This window comes from Plasmodium berghei (assembly GCF_900002375.2).
Source record: "Plasmodium berghei ANKA genome assembly, chromosome: 10".
Taxonomy (NCBI): Eukaryota; Apicomplexa; class Aconoidasida; order Haemosporida; family Plasmodiidae; genus Plasmodium; species Plasmodium berghei.
The window spans coordinates 1,040,092-1,060,303 of record NC_036168.2 but is presented as its reverse complement, the minus strand read 5'-3'; the positions used below and the strand labels follow the sequence as shown (position 1 = coordinate 1,060,303).

General features: G+C 22.6%; 3 protein-coding genes across 3 annotated transcripts; all 3 read left to right on the top strand.

The window, feature by feature from the left end:
* Nucleotides 1–1,042: 1,042 nt before the first annotated feature.
* Nucleotides 1,043–2,197, top strand: PBANKA_1025700 (inner membrane complex protein 1l, putative; the record flags this gene model as incomplete). The annotated part of the gene is made up of 1 exon (XM_034565350.1): nucleotides 1,043–2,197. The coding sequence occupies one exon, from the start codon at nucleotides 1,043–1,045 to the stop codon at nucleotides 2,195–2,197; it is 1,155 nt and encodes a 384-aa protein (XP_034422056.1).
* A 1,238-nt stretch (nucleotides 2,198–3,435) lies between these two features.
* On the top strand, nucleotides 3,436–4,320 carry PBANKA_1025600 (conserved Plasmodium protein, unknown function; the record flags this gene model as incomplete). Its single annotated transcript, XM_034565349.1, has 1 exon — nucleotides 3,436–4,320. One exon carries the CDS (start codon nucleotides 3,436–3,438, stop codon nucleotides 4,318–4,320), a length of 885 nt encoding a protein of 294 aa, XP_034422055.1.
* Nucleotides 4,321–6,668: 2,348 nt separating this feature from the next.
* PBANKA_1025500 (NOT family protein, putative) lies at nucleotides 6,669–19,444 on the top strand (the record flags this gene model as incomplete). The annotated part of the gene is made up of 3 exons (XM_034565348.1): nucleotides 6,669–11,598; nucleotides 11,745–19,230; nucleotides 19,351–19,444. 3 exons carry the CDS (start codon nucleotides 6,669–6,671, stop codon nucleotides 19,442–19,444), a joined length of 12,510 nt encoding a protein of 4,169 aa, XP_034422054.1.
* Nucleotides 19,445–20,212: the final 768 nt, after the last annotated feature.

The window sequence follows — 20,212 nt, the reverse complement described above, 5'->3', positions numbered from 1 at the left end:
ATATATATTTTTTCCCTTTTTTGTAATAACTATCTGCAATATTTCCAAATAAATAAAACTCCAATTTAAAAATGATCACAATTATAAAATTTTGATGAAAGTGTGAAGAGAGAGACATAAACAATTTTATCTCCAAATGCATTTTTCTTTTATAATATAATCCTTATGGTTAACACAGTCATTAGCTAGCTAAAATTTATAGTAGCTATAAAAAAAATGAAATATTATTTAAAAACATTATGTCTAATTAATATTTATCATTTTAAGAACATTTTTGTGCTGATTTATTAATAATATTTTTTTTTCATCACATATTACATTTTATGTTCATAATTTTTACTAAAAATAAATAATAATATATTATGTTAATAAAATTGTATTTTATTTGGTATAATAGTTATAAAAAAAAAATTGAACACCTCAAAGCTTATATATATTCTATATATATAAACGTTGTTAAAAAAATATTATGTATATTTAGTCTCTGCACACACAAAAAAAATATGGCAGTCTTAAATTCTCGACATTTTACTGAAATTTTAATAACTTCAAACCGTGTAAATTATCATTTTTATAAATAACTCAAACTTAAATAAAATTTATCACATGCTTTTAACTATTTTTAGGATTATAATGGTATAAATAAGAATATTTCTTATATATATCATGCTAATAGTCTATTTTATTTTTGACATATATACAACATTTTTTTGTTATATAAATTTGTAAGTTTTGTTTAAGTATGTTTTATTTCACAATTTTTTAACACAATAGTTTTGTACAAATAAAAATAGCTAGTTTATTAATAAATTCATTTTAAAAACAACCAAAAGTTGTTAAAAACATATATTGGAAATCTCTATATGCATGCATATGGTTTGTTCCCCATTTCTTTAAATAAATAAGAATTTATTATATATATATATTCATTCACAAACAAAATTTATGTCTTTTGTCCTTTTTGCTTTTTTAGTTCATGTTATTATATGCATTTTTTCATAAAAATTATTAATTGTCTGGAAATTTATTTTACAAAAAAACAATGGGGTACAATTATGATAGGGAAGGATTAAAACCATGCCCCATAAATGCGTATTCATTTAATGCATATGATAATCATTTTAAATATCCAATTTACAGAAGGAATGTAGGAGAAATAATTTATTCCAATTCTGCTCTTAGAAATAGGCAGACTAAATTTTCTCATTTTTGTAAAGCTCCAAGATATAAATTAAAAAGGATTGAAAGAAAAAATAAAATTCCAGTTTTTCATAAAGCTCCTAAGATTGTTGAAGTCCCAGAAATCAGAGAAATAACCAGATTTGTAGACAATGTAAAAATAGTAGATATTCCAATTGAACAAATTAGGATTATTCCAAAAATAAAAATAAGGGATGTTGAAAAAATTAGGCATGTGCCAGGTCCAATAGAATATATTGATATTGAACAAGAACGCATTGTTCATAAACCATATATAAAATTAATAGAAAAAATTCGAGAAATTCCGGAAATCGAAGATGTTAATGTAGAGGTACCCGTTTATGTGCCTACACCTGTAGGTCCTCCTGAGGATATCTATATTAATGTTCCGTTACCTTATGATGTTCCTCAATTCTGTTATAAGCCTGATCAAAATATTATTAATCCTATTTCCCATCCAATTGCATATAATATAAACCACGACCCTAATATATATATCAATGAAGGTATCATAAATTCGGATTTTCAAGATATAGACCATAAAAAAACATATTCGGTCTATCCAGAAAAAGATGATAGTCGAAATAACGAAGCAGATGAATGCGATAGAAATTGTAAAAAAGAATGTGATGTTCCTAATAATAATATATATGACTTTGACGTATATAAAAACAATATTCATGATAATTTTAATGTAAGCGAAGAAATTCAAAATTATTCTAAATATAAAAATAAGGATATACCCAAAGAAAAACAAAGCTATAGTAAATATCTTAGAAACTATGAATGCCATAAAAACATAAAAAATAATGAATATAATACTAATGCAGAAAATCCATTCGATAAATATTATTATTCTTATTCAAATCATAATGACTACAAAAACGAAAATTATGAAAACAATAAAAACTATATATATGATAACGAACAATTATTCCCCAATTATAACTCCAATAATAATAGTGTAGCAGAACTTATTGTTAAAAAAAATAAATAAATATATTTAATTAAATTTTAATTAATATATGCATATACACCCTTTTATACTCATATTTCCCTTTTTTTATTTGCCATATATTTAAATTTTCTGTTTTTTATCAATTCATATATCCATTATTAATTTGTTTTTATCTATTTGTTCATCTTTTTCTTTTTTTATTTGTGCTATAAACTTTATAAATCATACATTATTAATAAAATTATAGTTAAAAGACATCATAAAAATTATAGTCTTATAAATATATAATAATTTAAAAAATAAAAAACAAATTCACAAGGCATCCATACAACATATACATATTGCGAATAATATGTTGTTTCATAAAAGCAAATATAAAATTATAGGTCACAGACTCAATTTTTATAGATAAAAACATGTTAATTATACAACTTAAAAAGGGAAAATATTCTCTGCTCATAACAAAAGTATAATACCAGAAATCGAAGAAATTGTTATGTATTATTGAACAGTTTTATTCTTTCATTATATGCACGTAAGGTCTTCAATTATAATATATATAATACTAATTAAATCACACATGGCCTTACACATTTATTATCTTTTTGAAAAACGAGTAAGGGGGGGATGAACATTATAAAAAATACCAATGATAATTTTATTTATAGTAAATACTAAAAATAAAAAAGTATTTCGAATCATGGCATTTCATAAATGAAATTCCTTAGGAGTTATTAATTGAATATATTTTAATGCATTTATTGCACCTAATGTGCTTACTTTCGATTAATTATTTATTTATATAATTTATAGAATATTATAATTCATAAAAAAAACAATTACTACAATTAAGTTATATTAGTTTATTTATTTTGTTGCCACAGTTATTTTATATTTTTTATATGAGGATTTAATATATTATGGATATGTTTTTGTTTGATGATATATTGGAATGTTACTATGCTTAATAATATGCTTTTGATTTCATTTTTTCAGATATTAAAATAAGAATTATTATCCACGTTTGATGTTTTTGATTTTATTTTTTTGTAAGAAAACCCAAGATAGCACTTTGATAGAAAACTCACTTTTATTTATTATAATATTTTTTTAGTAAATATACTATATTTTAAGAATAATGTGTATGCATAATAGTAAGCTGATCGAATAGTGTTGTATCTGATTATATTATTATATATTAGGGGAATATCTTTATATTAATATCATTTTTAATCCATTTTTTGAATAAAACCATTTTTGTGTGGAAAAGTATAAAAATGAAGAAGGTAAACATAATAAATAATCTTGATGAGCAAATAAAATCATTAAATGACAATAACATACCACAAAAATATTGTACCCCGTCAAATAATATAAATATTCAAAATTATTTAAAAGAAAATAACATTAAATATAAACACCCATCTAATGTGTATCTAGGCCTTAATGGTTTATTGAGATTTGTTGATAGTTTAAATCCTTTAGAAAATTATTCTTTTAATCACGGAAATATTTATTTAGAAAATGAGAGGAATGGAACAATTAATAGCAAGCCCAATAAAAATGAGCATATATATAATGACCAAAATTTATTTCAACATACCTCAAATAATAATTTTTTAAGAAATAATCCATGTGAGAAAACGTATTATACAAAAACCAATTATGGCAATAATGATAATTATAAAAATTATAATACCTACCAAGAATATAACAACCGCCATAATAATAGCAATTATAAAAATAGTATTTTTTATGAGGACAATAATAAATATGATAAGAACCAAAACAATTCCTATATTTGTCTGGATAATGATAACCCTCAAAAATTTAGTGAAATATATGATTCAAGAAACGCTTTATCACATAAGAGGGATCAAGGGCATACACCAATTGACCATAAACAAACTATAGTATCTGATAATAAGAAGAATAATGAAAATAGTGTATTGAAATGCTTATTTGAATGTAGAGATAACATGGCTAAATGGGATAATATGAATGATCCTGAAAAATTAATCACTACAAAAAATTTAAAATTATTATTGTTACATTCTCCGAAAACTATTGATGATATGAAAAATTTAAACTTAATAGGTTTTGGAGAAGATAAAATCCAAAAATATGGATTTGAATTCCTAAAAATTTTATTATCCCGTTAATATTCGATATATTTTTCATATTTCCTTCTTTTTAATGATTATTTTGTGTGCTCATACAAAATAATTCAAAGAGGTTTTTATAAATTAAATATATACTCAACAAATTCATATATATATATATATATATTTGTCTATTCTTACTGTTTCTTTCATTGTTTTGGTATATTTTTAAAACTTTATTTCATATTTAATAAATTTTTTATATACACTTTAATATAACATTAAAAAAATAATATTATAATTTTTTTTTAAAACGTGCTTTATAATTTACATATGAAAATTGTATTTTCCCTCTAGTGCTTTCTAAATTTTACTATTAATAACCAAACTGATCACAATTTTCAACTATAAACATGTGATTTATATAGAGTAGAATATTGCATAATGTTACACTGTTTAGGAGTTGTCATTTTACTTATTCAAGCCTTAAATAACAAAATTCAATTGCGTTATACTTAAAAAAAATATAATTAGTATTGTATATATACACATAAATAGCACATATATTATAATGGAAGGGGAAAATATATATTATAGCATTATAATTATGCTTTTATGTACATTTGTTTATAGAAAATAAGTTATATATTAGGTGTTTATACTCCAAGAAAAGACCTTATATTATTTTATATTTTGTAGTTTTTTTACGTAAATAATTTTCCTTATATTAATTTTTTAAAAAGGTTTTTTTTTGAAAACATTTGGAAATAAGTAGTATAATAAGAAATACAATTAGAAAAAATTAATTGACGTTTTATGATCATATGCTTTGTATATATACTTTTTATGTATGTACATTAATCAATGTATAAATTGGTCAAAAAGATAAAGAAAAATATGGAAGGATTGAATACAAAATACTCTTTTTTTTTAATTTATTAATCCTACCTTGAAAAAAAATTATTAGTTACCTTATGGTTTTTAATAATAACATAGACAATATAACTTTAAAATATAAGCATATAAGAAATGTATTAGTATTTTAATGGCATAATACAACATTGCCCTTACATATTTTCTTAAAACATAATACTTTTAAAACATTATGTATAAATATGTCTACATAAATAGATATACATATGGTTTTACAATTTCCAAGCTCGTATTTTTTTTTTAATTTAATAGATAACATATTCAAGGGGATCCCTTTTTTATCGTGATTTTCCATATTATATATACTTGTTTATAATATATTTTTTCTTTTAATCTATATTTTATTCCATTTTTATTATTTCCATTTTATTATTTATTTACTAATATACATATTTTCCTTTTACTCATGCTCCCTTATATTTTTTTAAGTTTAAGATCATATTTTTTATATAGCAATTTTTTCCTATCTCTTATTTTTTTTATATGGATTACATATTTTTTTAAAAAAACAATTAAGTTGAAAAAATTATAAATTAAGTTTTCTTGTTAAAAGAAAAAAACATACGTTCTTTTAATGCTTTATTATTTTTTTTATTACAACTTACCCCCCAATAACAGTTATATATATGTACCAAAAAACCTAGAATTTACTTAAATTTCCATACCAATTTAATATATTGTATAAATGAATACAAACAAAAAATGGGAAAAAATATGACTTAAAAGGTATAGAAACGCCGAATTCTCAAACTGTATATATGGATATTATGCACATACAATTATTATTATACTATGAATCAATATATTATATATAAATATATATGAGTGCATATGATAAATATATTAAAATAAACATAACCAGAAAACTTACTCTCTTACTATTTTAAAGAAATTCACACATTAAATTTGTATATATATATATATTATAATATATTATATATATTAATATTGTAAATATTTATTTTGCTATATATCATATTAGCTTATATGTAATTACGTACAGTTAGCGCAACGAGTATTTGAATAAATTTTTCTTTTAATCAACTTTATTATATTTTTTCATAGATAATTTTTTTATTATTTATTTCCTTTTCATTGATATATTTTATTATTTCATTTTTATGTATATATATATATATATATATATATATATATATATATATATATATATAATAAATAGTTTAAACAAAAATTGTATTCAATATATTGCATATATAATAATTATTTATTATTTTTTTTTAACAAGTTTTTAAATAGTTAAATCCGTATTTAGTATATATGTTTTTTTAATATATATAAGTATATGTATGTGTTATGTATATATATTTTAAATATGTCACAATATTTTTAAAACACACAATTATAGGATTTATATAAAAATAAAATAGATAACAAAAGAGAAGATATAACGCACTTATGCACATAATATATTTATCGTTGTACAATTGTAAATATGAATTTTTATATATCAAAATATGAGAATGGATTACCATGAAAAAAGAAATTATTTTATGAGCATAAAACAGCATTTTAGTTTCATTAAAAAAAAACAAAACAATAATTTAAATGCTAGTAGTGAAAATGTAAACAAATCATCATTGTGTGATTATGATAATTCAACCAGAACTGGAAATGAATATTATGAGGACGATATAAACAAAACAGAAAATAGTGATAATATAATAAATGTAAATGAAAAAACAACCACAGGGGGCAATAAACATACTAGTGACGATTTAAGGGCATCGATTAATAGTAATAAAAGTGATAACAGTAATATGGATGATTGGATAGATGATAATAATATCACAAGCAAAAATTGTAACAACAATAATATTCATAATAATAATTCTGTGAATAGAATACATAAAAGTATTGGCAGTCATGCAAAAAATAATGATGATAAAAACCAATACTATTCTGACAACAGTAATATATTAAATGCGAATACCCATGGAAATAATACTAATAGTAACAATGATGATCATTTAAATAAAAATATAATGAGTAACAGTGATTCAACAAATGTTAATAACGAGAATAAAGAATTTGAAATTTCCGAAAATAAAACCTCGATACAAAAGAACATGAAAAATAAAAATAACGATATTAAAAATGGGCCAATAAATATGGAACAAAATGACAAAAATCATAATTATGATAATCAATATTTTATAAAAAATGAAGATAAAGAATTTCGCAATACTGATAAATTACCAAAGCAAAATATGATTAAAACAAATTCATATATAAAAAACAATCAAGGGAAACAACCATCTGCTGATTCAAATAATGAAGATCAAAGGGATAGTGACAACAAAACTAGTAATAATCATTTCGATAATTTTAATGGCAATAATAATGTAGGCAATTCTAACCACATAAATGACAGTAATACTAATGAGAAAGGGTTGAAAACACATTTAGAATCAACCAAATGTGATAACTATTCTTATAAAAGCAATGGTAAGCTTGTAGATATACCTACAAATAAGCCCATTAATACAAACAAAATTACTATTGATAATTTAAATGATATAAATAAAAGCAGTAATGTAAAAATTAATAGTGACGCGAACTTAAATACTGATATGAATGCGAAACCTAAGGCAAATAATTTTATTCATGAGAATAAGGATCCATTATTTTTTGAAGGCGAAAAACTGCAACTTAATAATTCTAAAGAAGAAGTGTCTCTTAAACAACATGATAATAGCAATAATAATAACAAGTCAAATCATATTACTAACAATTATAATAATAAAGGAAGCAATAAGGGAGGAAGTAAACGCTCCAACACTGGCGGGAATCCAACTAACAACCAAAATGATAATAACAAAAGTAGTAATAATAATAGTGGAAATAATGGAGGAGATGGCCACAATAATAACAATAATAATAAGAATGACAATAAAGACAATAATAATGATGACGATGAAAATAAAGGTGGTAAAAATAATAAAGGAAATGAAAAGGGGAAAAATAGAAACAACAAAAATAATAAAAATAACAAAAATAACAATAAAAATAGTGGGAAAGATGGTCAAAAAAATAGTCATTTAGATAGAAATTCTGATGAAAAGGTAAAAGAAAATATTATGATTCGAGGAGATAAAAAAAAAAAAAACAATAGCGCCAATAATAGTGGTAATAATAGTAATAGCAATGCCAAAGATTTGATAAATTTGAAAATTGGCTCGAATATGCGAAACAATACAAATAATTTAAACCGAGAAAATATAAACAAAATTGCTAATAATAATAACGCACTTTATAATAATAACAATGCACATATGGAAATGTATGAAAATAATAATGAAGCATGCATAAACAATGCTATTGGAAAAACAAATGTTGGAATGAATTTTAATGGCATGTCTATAAAAAAAATGAATGAATTATGTAATAATATGAATAATAAAATGCATATAAATCACATGGATACTTTTGATAACAATGATAATATAGTTCATATGGATGAAGAAATGAATCATTTTAATGGAAATAATTTTGATGTAAAAGTTTTTAATAATATGAACGTAATGCATAATATAAATGGATTAAAAGATTTAAATGATATGAATAATATGATAAACAATACGGAATGTGATATTCATAATAATTTTATGGCGTATTATGGGCTTTCCTCTGAAGAATTTTCAAATATCAATAATAAAAAACATGATACAGATATTATTATTGATAATAGTAATAAAAATAGTAAAAATATGAATTCTAATATAAATTCACATAGCGTTAGTACATATAATAATATATACAATGGGAACATATACAACAATAATGATAATAACAATTTACATGAATCTATGATATATACAATGAATAATATTAAAAATAATACAGATATAAATAATATGAAGGAATACTACCAATATTATAATAATGACAATAATTCTATACAAAATGGTAATACTTCATATTATCCAGAACATGAAGAAAAAATATACTTGAATAATAATGGAAATATAAATAAATTCATTGAATATAAAAAAAACAATATGCCTTATATAAATAGAACTATTGATGATAAATATGACGAAGAAAATATATTTCAAAATAGATATGAAAAAATGGATATGCACGAATTAAATAAGTCTGAAAATAACAGTTTTAATAATACATTAAAAAATTATTGGTTATATAATAAAAATAATATAATAAAAAATGATGTAATCAATAATAAAATTAATATGAATATAATACAAGAAAAAAATGAAAATAAAAATCAAATAAATCCAAATTTAGAAGATAGTTTAAATTATAATGAAGCTAATACATTAAATTTGTTAAATATTGCTTTTAATGAAATATTTGCTGATAAAAAACATCTAATAGAAAAAACGATTACTAAAAGGTTTATGAAAAAATTAGCCGTTGTTTTGAAAGATATTAATCCAGATAATATTAAAGGGAAAGGCAAGCAACTGAAAAAATTAATATTGAATAAAAAGAAGACTAACAAACAGGAAAAACATGAAACTGAAAAAAATAAAAAGGAAACAAGTAAGACTTCTAACGATAAAATAAGTAATGATACCAAAAATGAAGATACTAAAATAAAAGGCGAAGAAATAGTAAAAGAATGTGATGAGAAAAATACCGAAGATGCTATAGATGATAAGAAAGAAAAAAAAAATGCAACTAATAGCTCAGATTCAAAAGGAGATAAGGGAGAATGTAATAATAATGAAATCAACAAAAGTAACGAACTCGAAAAAAAAGAAAAAAAAGCAAAAAGCAAAAAAAATGAAAAAAACAGCACAAACGTCAACGAACCGCCAGCAATTAGTGAAGATACTTCTAAAGAAATTAATGAAATGAAAAATAAAAAAGAATTTGATAAAAAAACAACAAATAAAAACAATACTGATAATGGACAATCAGTGTTGAAAGATGACGATCCGAAATGTGACCCTAACTCGTCATTTACTAAGGATGATAATGTGGATGGAAACAATAAAAAGGAAAAAGAAGAAAATGTAGAAAATAAGAAAAATGGTTTTGATAAAGATGAAACAATTAGCAATAATAATAATGATGATGAAAAGGGAGAAAATCAAAACGGAAATTCACTTGAAAATATTAAAAGAGAGAATGAATTTTTTGAAGAAAATAAAGTAGATGCTATATATAATAAGGAAATAGAAAATTATCAAGAACAAAAAATATTAGACAATAATTTAAGTGAAAATATAAATAAATTAAACAATATTAGTGATAATGTGGAAAATGATAATACAGAAAATAATGAAAGAAATGAAAATATGTCCTGCCATAGTGGAAGCAGTACATATGAATATTTAAATGAAAATGTTGAGGATAGTGATGATGAAGGAAATGATGAAAAAAATAATAGTAAACATATAACAGGAATTAATGATAGATATGAAGAAATAAAAATTGAAGATGATGTAATGATAAGAAGAGATATATTTTTTTTTAATTTATTAAAAATTGTTATAAAAAAAAAAACATCTGAAGATATGCTAATATATTTACATCTTTTAAATGCAATAAATATAGATAAAATATTTGATTATATTATACAATTATCTTGTGATATATTTAATACCTTATTAAATTTTATTGAAATAACAAAAGATTCATCAACATATAGATTATTATTAAAAAACTTGGGGGCATGGATAGGAATAATAACCATTGGTAGAAATAAACCATTAATATCAAAATATATGAATATTAAACAATTAATTTTATATTCATATGATAATGGATATTTAATAGTTACTTTCCCGGCTGTTTGTAAAATTTTAGAAAGTATAAAAAATTCTAAAATATTTAAACCTCCAAATCCATGGACAATTGGAATATTAAATTTATTAGGAGAATTACATGAAGCTCAATCACTAAAAACAATTCTTATTTTTGAAATCGAAATTTTATTCAATTATTTAAAAATTAATGTATTTGATTATTATAACAAATGCAATATTATCAAATGCAGAAATATGCCAATCAATTCAAATGATTTGTTTGTGAGAAATAATTATAATGACAACACTGCTAATACTAATATTAATATGGGATATGTAAATGATAATGAGGGTCGACATTTTGCCAATACTAGTGAAATTCGTCATATATATAATAAAACATACAATACTGGTGCAAACTTTTACCCAAATGACAATTTTATAAATAATAATGATAATAGAACAAACAGACCAATAGGATTAGGAGATGCATCATCAGCTAACTATTTGATTAACAAAGATTTAAGATATAACAACATGATGAACACTCATAATGGACATATTATGGGATCAGAAGTAACATCTACATCAGCTATTTCAACAACTAGTAACAGTAATACTAACGATTTGTACAATAGAAAACATCTTAGTGTAAATCTATTAAATAAAGGTAAAAAAATGATAATATAAAAAAAAAAAATTGTATAAATATTGAGAATATCATGCATATGGTGAATAATTTAGCTCAAATGAGCAATCTCAATGTTTTAAATAGTAATAATAATAATACATATAATTTTGTTTTTAATTTATTAGGTGATTTTGTGATGATAAATGATGGAAAGAATATTACTGATAGTGAAGTTAGTGCTAATAATAAGAACACTTATGAAGATTCAAATTTGATCCAATCATTATCGAAAAATTTCAAAAATATGGATAACAACCTTACTTATAATAAACAAATTTATAAAAGTAACATGACTAGTGAACTAGTTTTAAAAAATAACGCTTCACAAAGAAACATAGCCAGTACTAATGCTGGTAAAGTCAATAATATTGGAAAAGATTCTCATACAATATCAATGTACAATTATATGAATAATGAGCAACCAAACTATAATTCAATGTTTGGAAATAACATAGATATGTATACAAATGAAAATGATCTATATAATAATATGTATAATAAAAATATGGAATATATGCAATCAATGAATGGTGAGCATATAGGAAACAAAAAAATGAATAACATAAACAATAATGGAAATAATGATGATATTCTTATGAAAGATTTAAAATACAATGCTAAGAAAAAAGAGAAGATGATTGAATTAGAATTTAAAGATAATTCTTCCAAAAATTCAAATTATACTTTAAATAAAAATAAACTTGAGCATCAACGATTTAAAAGTTCAGATATAAAGGATGAAAATGTTGGAATAAAACCTGAAATATATGATAATAACAATAAAAGAGATTCTTATTCTTCTCAATTGATAAATAATATGAAAATAAAAAACATGTTACCAAATGCGGTGGATAAAATGAAAATGACTGATTATATGAACAATAACATTATGCACGCTTCTAATAGTACTAACAAAAATAATTTGAATGATGGGCTTATTACTGGAAATAATAATCATAACATGATGGATCCTGTGTATTCTGCTTATTCAGGAGTAGATATGAATATGGAAACCCAAGCGAATCTTTCATATAAAGATAACACAACTAATAATAGTATTAATAATAACAGTAGTAATAATAATACAAATAAATTTAATGAAATTATATTTGACGAGATATCGAATATTTTAAAAAAAAATATAGTTTTATCACCTTCCATTTCAATACTAAAATTAAATTTTAAATATAAGGCATTAATATATTTAGCATTTGATTCGGCTATTAAAGAAATTGTATCTTCAATTGTTGATAGATTTGTTTTGATAGGATGTATAACAACCAGAGAATTAGTAAAAAAAGATTTTTTAAATGAACAAAAAGAAACAATTATACAAAAAGCATCACTATTAATGGCAACAAGCATAACTTCTTCTCTTGCTTTAGTTTCGTGCAAAAAACCTTTGAAAAATGTATTAGTACAAAATTTAAGAAATGCATTTGAGCAAAATATTCCTGAAAGAAATAACACAATTGCTGTTGATGATATCATAAAAATCCTAATTAACGATAACATAAATTTAATATATTTAATAATTGAGCAAATAGCTATTGAGAAATCATCAATAGAAATAGAAGAAATTATGAAACCTATTTATGCATCTAGAAAATATGCACGTATACATAAATTAAATATAAAAGATAATACATCAAATAAATATTATAACACGTTACCTGTTTTTTTAAAAGCCCATAATATAACTTTGAAGCACATCCAAGTATATAAAAATTTTATGAATTTAAAAAATGTTAAAAGTTTGCAACAAAAACTATTTTCAGTTACTAATAACATACACGAACAAGAAAGAATTTCAAATGAGGGTAGCACAACTAACCGAAATGGAAAAGCCACAAAAAGTATGCTCAATGATGATGCTAACACAAATAATTTTTATAATAACAAAAAATATGGAATAATGCAACATACCTTAGATGGAAGGAATTCAAAACATGGAGATTATAAATTATCAGAAAATGAATACAATAAGGAAACCTTAAACAACCACAACATGCAAGAAGATTCTAAATGTGCTAATGAAATGAAAAAAAACAGATATTCAGAGGAATCATATTATAATGAAAAAGGCATAATGGAAGACGATATTAACAGTAATATTTCAGGAGCTAAGGATGTTGGAAATAATAATATGCATCAACAAAAAGGTGCTTCAAACATCGGTTACAAAAACAACGAAGGAGTTAAGTTTATCCCTTGTAAGAATAATAACTCGAAAGAAAATGTAAATTTTCACTTAGGTAATTTGAATAGCAATATAAATAATTTAAATATTCTGAATAGTAATACTATGAATAATGTAAATCTAAATAATCTTAACAGTGGCGCTGATGGCGACACTGCTAAAATTCCTACTAGCGACATTACAAACATCGCTATAAATAATAATGCTAATTATATGAACAACCTAAACTTATATTACTCTTCTAATTGTCATTATATATATAAAAACTCAACTAACAAATATAATTGTAATAATTCTGATAATAATTTTAATACGAATAATAGGTATGTGAACATGCAAATTATTAATAATGATGGCAATTCTGGCATATATGCATATGACGACCAATGTCCACCAAACTATTCGGGAAATTACCCACGGAATTATATTGAAAACGGTGCAAATAATTTTTCAGAAAACACAGAAAATTTATATTCTCAAAACACCAACCAAAAATATGAAAATAGTTATACCCATCATTTACCAAAAATTTCTACTAGCAATATTTTTCAAGCTGCTCAAAATTTAGAAGACTTAAAAAATGGGAATATGCGCCCATCTAATAATGATAGTGAAAATTCCTTTCCCCAATTTTCCAACATTGCACTAAATCCAAACTTCGAAAGTAAGTTATCTATTAATATTAACACCAATATAAATAAAAATGTATATAATCATAACAATATAAACTGTATGTTTATACATGAACAGTTTCATGAGTATAATATAAATTGCGATCATAATAATATTGCTATTATTAATAAAGAAAATAATTTCCAAAATTGTATAAATAACAATTTTGCGGAATACATGAAAAATATTAATTCTAAAAATAACTCTACTAATACTATATATTATAGTCTCAATAGTAATGGAAATAATAGTAATAACGGAAATAATAATAATGGTAATAATTTTGCTTGTTTTAATATAGGTACCTCATTTCCTATTCCGCCTTATATGAATAATATTAAAAGGGATTGTTCCTCGCTAAGTGGGAATATAAATGATACCAAAACTGGGGATTTAAATAATGAGCATAATACGACAGCATTTAACAGTGGCATTTTAAATAATTACGATACCACCAGAAATGTGATAATGAGTGTAAACAAAGATTTAGAAAAAAAAAAAAATGAAAAAGAAAAAGAAATTGAAAATAAGAACAATGTTATAAACTATGGTATTACGCATATAAATAGAGGAAATGATAACAACGATCTTAATAACAATTATTATATTGATAAAGAACAAAATAATAATTCCAAAATGCTCACGCCGATTCCATCAGATTGCATAGACAAAGTAAACATGGGTTTGAAAAAAATTAATAACATAGATTTACTGTTCAAAAAAAAATATTTATTTTTTATTTCAGAAATATTTTTAAAAGAAAATAAAGAAAAAATGAATACAAAAAATATTATATCGCTTTTTGAATTTTGTATGATTAATATTAAGGATTATATTAAATATTTGATTATTTTCCCTCCTATTATATCTACGCCCAATACATATAGTGGTTATTGTAACATAAAAACACCATTTTTTAAATTTGAAAAAAATGTTTACACAGATATAACACCACTTTTATTTATTACTTCCTTGCCAACTAATCATAAAATTTTTAAACTATGCAAAATTATTATCTATATATGTGAAAACTCGGAAAATCAAGGTGATACATATAAAATTATAGGAACAAAATTGTATAGGTCCATACAAGAAATCCTAAAAAATAAATATATAATAAACAATAATATTGCAAATGTGAAGGAAGAAAAAAAAACATATCATGAACAAGGGGACGACACATCTCCAACTAATGATAGTGGCACAAAAAACAATCAAAATAAAAATAATCAGATGAATATAACATATAATGAAACTGATATTCTTATAGAAATCCAATTATGCATACTCGAATTAATGTGCATAAAAAGCCGAGAATTAAAGCAATTAATTACTTCCTATATATTAAGTTCGCCTTATCAAAATATAAACAGTATTTCTTATTTCATTAGGTATAATATTATTAATTTGAAACGTTTAGATAAAAATATGAGAAGTCATTTAAACAATTTAAACAATACCAATTCTATTAAATTTTGTACTGAATTAATATATCTTATGGTGATTGAAAAGAAGTATATAAATTATGATAATTTAAAAAAATCGATTAAACAGATTGCAAAAATTTATAACTTGCTATCTAATAAGGATAAAAAAAATGTATTAATTACTATAAGGAAAAAGGCCAAGCAAATAATTAAAGGAATTAAAAAAATTAGAAAAAATCAAACATTAGAAACTACCAAAGTGTTAAAGACTGTTACTGAATATTTAGGCGAATATAAAGCAAAGGAATCAACTAAAATTAATAATCGAAAAATTGAGAAAAATACTATTAAAAAAGATGAAAATGGTGATAAAGAAATTAAAAAGAGAAATGATTTATACACTGAACTACAAAACGATGTAAATACGCAATGTGATTATACTAATATAGATGAATATGTTCTGTTTTTGTTAGAAAAGTTAAATTATGAAAATAATAAAAATTTTAGTACTGAAGATATATTGGAAAAAGAAATTATAAAAATAAATACAGATGAAAAAAATGTAATAAAAAACCATACATCTAATACTTTTAACAATGAACAATATTCTGATCATCATTTAAAATGTGATCTAGAACAAAATGAAAAACACAATTTTAAATCCAAAAGTGGGCACAATACAAATAATAATGAATGTAATGATAATACCATTGTTTCAGAATATTGTCAAAATATGCAATGTAATGTTTATAAAGAAAAAGAAGAAGGATATAATTCTTCTGAAACAGGTTCAGATGTAACATATACTTCTCTATATTCAAATAAATCAGAAAAATCAATAAATTCATCAGAAAATTCGTCATTATCAGTTTGTTCCATTGCTTTAGACTCAAAACACAATTCAAAAAAAAATGCATACACAAATGAAACTGATGATAGCGAATCCTCTTACTCATCGTACTCCAATTCCTCTAGTGCATCAAATATAAGTACTATATCGATCGAACATAAATCTACAAATTTAGAAACAAATAAAGAAATAGATATAAAAATACCAGTCGCAGAGAAAAACAACTTGCTAAATAATTTTGTAAATATAAAAAAATTGAATATAAATGAAAATTACATAAATAAAAGGGCTTATTATATTACAGATATATTTACTGATAAACCAATTAAATGCAAATATTTACCATCACCTCCAAATATAAATAAAGAAAGGGGAATGATTATTGCGTGCTTATTTGCTGAGTGGTATTTTATATATAAAAATTATTTAAACATTTCTAAAACTAATACACCCAACAATATCCCCGACATTGTGAAACAACAACATAAATCAAAATGCATCAAATATATACAAAAATTAATAAAATTTGAATTTTTAAACATGGATAAAATGACTGACTGTTTTTTTACACACACTATTAATATATCAGTAAATATAGCTCTATATAACTTGCAAAAAGATGATGTTATCAAAGATGAGTTAACAATGAAAAATGAAACAAATCAGAAACCTCATCAAACAGAAAAGGAAAACGCTAAAAAGGGAAGGAAACAAACTGAAGAAAGCCAAAATGAAAATTATGAAGCAAATAATGTATCTCAAATAGATAATGATAACAAAATTGAAACTTTAAAAAATAATATTGAAATGAAAGAATTAAAAAATAGTAGCGAATTATTAAATTACAATTATATTGATTCGTGGTCTAAAATGATTGTAATTATTCTACAATTAGTTGAAGATATAAAAGGAATATCACCAATTATTGTTTTACAAAAAGTTTTGAATTCATTATGTAGGATTATACATAAAAGATGTGAAATTGAAAAAAGAAAATTTAATCAAAGACCTTATTTTAGATTATTACACTGTTTATTAAATGACATAAATGAAGCATTTACAGCGACAACCGTTCCTAACATTGCTGCTACACCACAATCAAATGATAAGCTGATATATTTAAATTGTTTTTCGAATTGTTTTGCTATACTATCTCCAATACGAGTTCCATCTTTTTCCTTTTCATGGCTAGAACTTATATCTTCTAAATATTTTATGCCAATTTTATTATCAAATATATGTGGATGGGGAATATACAAAAATCTGTTAGTTGGACTTTTTACATTTTTAAAATATTGTTTAAAAAAATTACAAATATCTAAAGCCATTGAATCGTTATATATAGGAGCTGTAAGAATACTTTTAGTACTGCTCCACGACTTTCCAGAATTTTTATGTAGTTATTATGTAACATTTTGTAGTCTATTTCCAATTAATTGCATTCAATTAAGAAATATAGTCCTTTCAGCATTTCCAAGAAATATAAAATTACCTGACCCATTCATGCCAAATATTAAAATGGATGCGTTACAAGAAATTAAATTAGTCCCTAAAATCTTAACAAATACCATTTTTCCATTATTTAAAAATAACTTTAAACAATTAATTGACGACTATTTTAATAAAAAAAAATACTCATTACTTTTACAAATTAAAAATAAATTATATTTACCAAAAAATAAAATTTATCAGCATTTTGTTAAATATGATATGGATATTATGAATTCACTAACATTATATGTGGGAGCGTTTATTTGCAAAGCTAAGACAAACAATCTCTTTAGTTTTAACAGCAATTCGGATCCTATACTTTTAATTAAGTCTAAAATTGATATCTCTAATAACACAAAGGAAGAAAATAAAACCGCTTCAAGGGATAGGGATATTATACAAAAAATTATATTAAATTTTCAAGGAGAGGTTTTAAAACGAAAAGACATAAAAGAAGGAGATGAAAAACAACCAAATCAAGAAAATCAAAGAAATGGAGAACAAAATAATAATTTTCTGAACAAATATGTAGATATCATACAGGAAAATAATATAGAAAATGAAATTTCATCATTTTCAAATTGTGATAAAACAAATACTAAAGCATTAAAACAAAATAGTGTAAATAATATTGATTGTGTTGTGAACAATAATAATAGAGAATATAATGATGGCACAATAGAAATTACTATTATCAAAAAAAATCTTGCTTATACATTATTTTTGTTTTTATTAAAAGAATTAGATATGGAAGGAAGATACTTATTATTATTGAATATAGTTAATCATATTAGATATCCTAATTCGCATACCCATTACTTTTCATGTCTCATTTTGTTTTTATTTTCATATTCAAATGATATCGTTATTAAAGAACAAATAATTCGAGTTTTGTTGGAAAGAATTTTGGCTCATAGGCCACATCCATGGGGATTATTAATTACATTTATTGAATTAATCAAAAATAAAAAGTAAGAGAATATTTATTTTTTACATAAACAAAAAGAAGATATACATAAATGCGCATGGATATAATGTTTACACTAAAATACACCTTATTTACATATTAATATAATACATTTTTTTTATAGATTCAAAATTTGGGAATACCCATTTGTACATGCTACATCGGAGATTAAAAAAATATTTAAGTCAGTTTTTCAGACATGCTTAGGAAATGCTTAGCATATTGTTATTTTTAGAATATTTATAAGTTCGTTTTTATTATGTTTGTTGTAAATAAAAGGTATATATATTATGTGTGTATGTGTACATTTACATTATATACATATGCGCGCATGCCACATTTGTGGGATTTTGTTTTTTTCATCATAATTAATTTTTTAAAGAATAAGCTACATTTTTTCAGCTAAAATTTTATGCACTACCATCATTTTTTTTTAAATACTTCAAAAGAGAAATAAAAGCAAAATAATATAAATCCTATAATTGTGTTGTTAGTTTGCCGTTTACATTTTCATAAATATGTTTTTGAAACTTCAATAAAATATTGTGTACACATGTGCAGTATGTATGCATGCATATGATAATGAAGTATATTTGTATCATATGCTATGTTTTTTTATTTTTTTTAAGTACAATTTTATTTTATTTTTCATTATATTGTTACAATAATTTGGGATTTTTATGAAACTTTTAAACGAAAAGTTATGCATTTTTCTTTTATTTTTTTAACATCAATTTTCATTATATATATATAAGATAAAATTCTTTACTAACACAATAATTTATTAAGCATATAAAAATATAAAATTAAATTATTAGTTTATAATTTCCCATAAATGAAAATGCTAAGGGTTTTATTTTTTTAATTATACGATTGACATATGGATACTTAGCATAAAATGTAGGCATTTTATTTTCATATGAAAAAAAGTACCCAAGCACAATTTCTATTCGATTTTTGAAATCAAGTAGTTTACCATATATTAT